Here is a 6,817-nt window from a genome sequence, read left to right as displayed (position 1 = left end):
GTTAAACATTTAATATATTGTTATATAATTTGTACAAGAGTATTATGCTTCTTAAGTTACTAATAAATCCATATATGCCATAGATTATATCATACTTTTCATATTTGTATTATTAAATACATGCATTTTATTTACAGTAACTTTTTATTGAAAAAGTATTTATGTTTTAATAAATACTAAAATATGGCTAATAGATTTATTAATTTAATTTAATTGTATCACTGATTATAATAATGAATAATTATAACTCATTCATCATTTATAGAAGGAATTAATAATAGAACCATTATTATAATTAAATTACACTTATTTATGATAATTATGAATAATAATAGTAATAATAATAATAATACAATGTCATTCAATATTTATTTATTTGTCTATTAAAATAAATATTATATATCTAACAATAATATTTAAATTTATAAAAAAAAAAAAAAAAAAAAAATGTAAAGAGCAAAATAAATATATAATTAAACAGTTTAATTATTAGACAACCATTGGAGACTTTCTTCGTTTTCTTACATTTCCAAGTATATTTCTTGAATTTTTAAGGGTTGTTTTCAAGTCAATATGATTTGTTTTACCCAAAACATTCAAATAAATTCCTATAACTATAAGTAATCCAGCCCAAACGTACCTATAAAATGTAAAACAATTAGTAATAAATTATAAAAGATAATAGACAAGTATTAGTTAATATTTTGATTTTAAAAATTATTATTAAGCATTTTCTTACTGAAATGTAAATGGCTTTGAAAATAATAAAAACGATATAACTATAGTTAAGGCTTTTCGACACGTAGTTACAGTCACAGCAACTAAAGCACCACAAGTTCTGATCAGGGAAAGTACAGCTTGAACTCCAAAAAATCCAGACAGGGAAAACAAAAATATGTATGCATACGTCACTGGATTCTACTAAGAAGTAAATTTTTTTTTTTTTTTTTTAATAATATTATTTATTTTATACTTTTATTATATATAACCTGGAGGCAAAATGTTGTTCCATCTATAAGTTCTCCACTCACCAACAATACCAATAGTAAATATATAAATCCTACAAAGTAGGAGTACAAAACAATTTCTGCATTAGATGCATTATGTTTTTTCATCATTTTTTCTTGAAAATTACCAATAAGTGCATCACAAAACAATGCAGAACTAATCAAAATTATACCTAAAATATAATTTAGACAATGTGTAAAAAAAAAAAAATTATTTTTGTAACATAATGATAAGTAATTTTATTGTTTATTATGGCTATGGATAAAATTTTTCTAAGTGAGTTAGATATAAAGGAATGTGATCTCCACTTCTTACTATAAGTCATAATTAAAAAACTATGACTGATTTGTATATTGAAAAGTATTAATATTAATACAATTTACCAATTATGTTAAAATGTGGAGAAACTTTACTGTCAGCTAACGTAAATAATACCAATCCAGCACACATACATGACGCTGCTATTACATCAATTATTTTGTACACTTTTTGTTGAATCAATATTCCACCAATCATGACAGGAATAAGTTTACAGCATTTAAATATAACTTGTGTAGGATAGTTCAAATAACCAAGAGAAGCATTAGAAAAGCCCATCGAGCCTAATAATATCAATCCCAATAAAAGATATAATACTATAGGTATCCTGAAAAAATATATTATATATATATATATATAATAAAATAAAAACATCAATATTTTTTAAACTTAGATATACTTTATAATAGAGTAATACAACTACATCATAATTATTTATATATACAGCAAGGGTGTAATTGAGTTGAGGCAATGGGAGGGGGGAAAAACTAATTTTTCTTTAATACAAACTTAAAAATAATTTACAGTTCATACAGCTAATGTTCCTATTATAATGATAGACTAGTAATTTATATTCTTAATTATTTATAAATCACATTTTTTAAATAAATCAATGTACTATTATATTCAAAAAAAAAATATGAGCCATGGGAGGCAATTCCCCCTTCCTATCACCCTCAAATACGCCCTTGATATACAGTGGTAAAGCATGAATATACAAAACAAATATCCAAGTGAAAAAAAAAAATATCTTTTCGATTTCATAAATTTAATTTAAAGTAAGTAATTTACACAAATTGATGAAAAATAAATTATTTTGTCATAAGAAATTTTACAATATTTAACAACTTTAATCTTATATTACTTTATAAGTTTTATTTTTAGTTTTTTGAAAATACATCTATGATTTGGCCAACATTTCTCTTTTTAATAGCCAAAGTATACAAATATATATAGTTATTCATAGTATTTCTTAAGTTTTTTAATTAATTTTAACACATTCATATTTCTCTCAATTGAAACAGATATAATAGGAATAGGTAATAAGTCAATGAAACTATAAATTGTGCGTATTAAAATTAAATAGTATTATCACCTATTTTCAGTCTTGTAAAAGATACTCTTAGAAAATATTAAAATAAAGACACAGATACCTGTTTTTAAAAGTATTTAAAATAAGTATTCACATAGATAATTTTAAATACTTGAAGAATTGTAATAACATAGTTTATCATACATATTATAATCATACATAAAATGTAAAAGAATTTTAAAAATATATTCATATCTTGCATATTTTGCAATAAATAAAATTGTTCGGTGATTCCATAAGCCATAAATCAGAATTAAAATCTAATTGAAAAATAGAAATAAAACAAATTTCCAATTTTTTTATGAAATTGTTAGTTGATATGAGTAATAATGTAAAAATAGGTAATTTAATTTAACGAATTCCACTCTATTACAAATTTTTTCTATACCCTTGAGACTTTGTCATGGAAGTTTCACTATAAATGGTAAATTAATTTATTATTTTAATATGAAAGAATTTGATTGGAAATATAGATACTTCGGGAAAGCATTTAAAAAATATATTTAAATACTTTTATTGAAATACTTTTACTTAATTTCTCTACAAGACTGCCTATTTTACAATCTTATTGGACACCCTTGGAAAAATTATGTGGTGCCACTGCATATACAAAATAATAGTTTAAAATTATCTGTGATTATATTTATAAAAATGAATTGTATAAAACAATAATAACTGTTTGTAAATTGGGAATGAATTAAACAATTTAAACATTATAAATTGTTATTACCTTCTTTGAGTGTGGATGAACCGACTTTCTACGAATCCAAAAGCAGAATAATAAAAAAACTGCACAAGAGTTAAGTACCAACCAAATGGTTTAAATCCATTAATAGCAAATATAGCTTCCTAAAAATAAAATTAATATATACCTTACAATAATAAGTATGGTGTGGGCAAATTATATTTTGGTCAATATTTCATAAAAATCAATCACAAAAAAATTGTTTTAGAAATTCATAACTTATAATATATTCAAATGACACGAAAAAAAAAAATTGATTAAATTATATCCTTTTTTATTTTATAGTACCTATCATGGTTCAGTGTATTCAAATTGTATGTTAAAATTATTTATTTGATTAGTTATTTCATTGATAAATCTTAAATGTAACACAATTAGTTTTATTTTATTTTAATTAAATTCAAATTATCATTTAATAATTAGTTAATTAACATTTTTTTTAAAACAACTCGTTAATATTTTGTACAATTATTTACTTTTTAAAATAGTACAAATTAACATTTTATATACTTTTCGTTTTATTTAATGTGAGTAATCAATTAAAAATTTAAGCACCTTCCATTCAAATTTAGCAATAAATTATTTAATAAAAATTATATTTTTAAAGAACATATTTTATTAAAATTGAAGTTAATAAAATTCTTAAATTTGTATATTAATTTTAGTCGTGTGTTGTATTTTAGAATAAAATAATTCAAGAAACTTAAAAATTAAATTACATCCATTAAACAACTATTTTATTCAAATTGCTTTTTGACTAACAGTTTTCATTCAATGACTACAGATAATCAACCTTTTATATTTTAAATTTTTTAAAACATCTTATAGTGAACATAAAAATACTATAAAATAAAATAAATAATTTATACAGTTAAAATATATGAACAAAATAATAACTGAAACTAATGCAATTTAATTTAAATACTTTTTAATAGATTTTATAAAACAGTTAAGTTTAAAGCCTTATTTGTCAAAAATAACGTACTAAAATATAAAAAATAAATTTAAAATTACCTGAAGGTATCCATATGGAATAAAAAAAATAAATACAACAAATGAACAAATTAAAAATTGCCATAATTCAGAAAAATTACTAATATCAACCCATAAAAGTTTTCTCGGCGGTTCTTCATTTTTATTAGGCAATAATTCTTTATTATCGGAATCATAAATGACAATTTTAGATTCCATTCAATTATGCTAGTGCAGAAGTTGAAATCTGAAAAATACATAGACACTTAAATATTTTTACACTATAAGTAGTATATAAATAAGTTTAAAGATTACATATTTGTGATTTATAATGTAAATAGAAAATAATAAAAGTACCAAGTCAAATCCAACAGTTACAAACAACTAAATAAGAAACGTAAATTTATAAATGAATAATTTAATTATACCATACTTAAACAATATTACTTTTAATTTTTAAGACATAGAATTTTTAAATATATTTAAAATATGTAAAATTATATTATAATAATAATCTATAATTTAATATGTGTCGGCTAAGAAAATATATAAGCAGTAAAAAAATTTATATTTGTGGCATCGGCATAAACATTTGAGGCAAATCACAATATCTCAGAGTGATAAGACCTAAAAACAAAAGGGCTACCAACTGTTTAGGGTTCAAATTAATACTGGTAGGAATTTAAAACCAAAAAATTTACCAGATCTATGCTTATGTGTTTTATGTATAAATTATGTCCCAATGCCGCCCTGGCTAACATCGTGACTGCTATTGACTGTGAAGAGTGGTGAGGTATGATAGAATTCTTGAAGAGTATGGAACAATTTTACTTGAACAAGGTGAAAAATACAACTCATCTAGTTAAATAAACGATTGTTTTTTAATTCAAATATATAATTTACAGTATTTATTTATTTATTTATTGATTATCTATTTATCTATTTATTAAGGTAAAAGATGAATATTTATTTGAATTAATTTTTTTTTTTTAATTTGTATAGCTATTATAAGTTATAGAAGCTATATTTTAGTCTACGATTTACACACCCCCAGGGCCAAAAAAAAAAGAAATTTTTTTTTATTATTGATGGCGTGTAATCAGTGGCGTACCTGTGACACACTGTTAAAGATATACCTATATAATTAGATATATAAATATATAAATTAGATATATAAATTAATTAATAAATAAATAAAATAATTAATAATTAAATTAAGTTTCTGCACAGTATTTTCTACTGTGCAGAAACAAGATAGTAATATTCATGAACCACAATGACGTGTAACTACAGAAGTACAGACACGTATTGATCAGTATTACAAAATAAAACGTTTTAAATGTGTTTTGTCAAAAATAAATAGTATATTTGAAAACTATTTATATACTGTTATAACGAATTAATACCCATTTATAACACATATACAGCACATAATATTCATAAATAGTAATATCATCGTTTTAATAGACAAAATATGAATTAACCAATGGCAATCAGTGGCGGTTCTGGTAGTATTTTTTCGGTGAGGCAACATAATGTATCATCCCCCCTCCCTCCATACAAAATTAGAATTCACAATAAATGTAATTTAAAAAAACAAAAATAATTATAATTGTATGAATGCTAATAATATACTTGTTTCGTATAGTAAGTGATAGATAGGTAATAAACAGAGCATTTTAAAATTTGGTGGTCCTGAAAAGGACCTTTTGAGTAGGTATACCTAGTCCTGAAAATGACTTTTTAAGTTGGTATGCCTAGTCCTGAAAAGGACTTTTCAAGTAGGTATGCCTAGTTCTGAAAAGGACTTTTCAAGTAGGTATGCCTAGTTCTGAAAAGGACTTTTCAAGTAGGTATGTCTAGTCCTGAAAAGGACTTTTAAGTATGTCTAGTTCTAAAACTATTAATTAACTAAATTAAACTACCACGTCTGTCACTGGATACGTCATAACTCCAACAGTAATTAATTTAATAATGTTTATTACAATAAACATCAGCACTCGCACATATATTTTAACGCAGACGTTAAGACGAAACCACCGAAAACGGAAAAAGTGTAAGACACAAGCGAATATTCGTACAAGACGTCAAGACAGAAATGACTAATGAATAAATAATGATAAATATAAAATTATTATCAATAGATATTACAACGGACAACGGTTTAATTAGGACTGTCCCGAATCTCGATTGTAACAATAACATCTTTACTGATAATGTGTTTTTACGTTGAAATGCCGGCTGACTATATATTCCTGTATACCGAGTCTATTTTTATTTCATAGGCGATGTAAGTCGAGCCTCACAATGATCATTACGCATGCGCAACTCTAGTTATTTTATAGTCGCGTGCATTCGCGTACATACGCTTGTGTGTGTAATTCATGTACACAATAGTACATACTCTGAGGCGGAGATGAACGGTGCCTTCTGACGTCATCGGAACATTGCCGCCGGTTGAAACACCAGCGTTTGTTTACGTAATACTTATATTTTCATTCATTTCTTATCGGTTTATCACTATTTTTGGTAATAAACACTAATGATATGATTTACCATTATTTTACAATATAATAATTAAACTTGGCAAAGAAGATTTTTTCTCAAATAAAATCATAAAAACGTTAAAAATTAATATCGAATATTTATATGCTATCGGTGGGCCAAAATATATACTTTAA

At 23.8% G+C, this 6,817-nt stretch overlaps 1 protein-coding gene across 2 annotated transcripts; it reads right to left on the bottom strand.

The window, feature by feature from the left end:
* Nucleotides 1-426: 426 nt before the first annotated feature.
* LOC112684179 (adenosine 3'-phospho 5'-phosphosulfate transporter 2) lies at nucleotides 427-6,512 on the bottom strand (the record flags this gene model as incomplete). 2 transcript variants are annotated; one of them, XM_025555543.1, is given in 7 exon segments in its annotated part: nucleotides 427-640; nucleotides 740-918; nucleotides 990-1,180; nucleotides 1,392-1,654; nucleotides 3,150-3,268; nucleotides 4,179-4,383; nucleotides 6,062-6,512. In XM_025555543.1, coding segments are annotated over 6 exon segments (1,080 nt in total). In that variant the 5' UTR covers nucleotides 4,356-4,383; nucleotides 6,062-6,512.
* Between the last annotated feature and the right edge of the window lie 305 nt (nucleotides 6,513-6,817).

The sequence above is a fragment of the Sipha flava genome, unplaced genomic scaffold (assembly GCF_003268045.1).
Source record: "Sipha flava isolate LNK unplaced genomic scaffold, YSA_version1 244_pilon_pilon, whole genome shotgun sequence".
NCBI classification, from domain to species: domain Eukaryota; kingdom Metazoa; phylum Arthropoda; class Insecta; order Hemiptera; family Aphididae; genus Sipha; species Sipha flava.
Note: the sequence above shows the minus strand (reverse complement) of the source record. Positions and strands in the feature narration are given on the sequence as shown.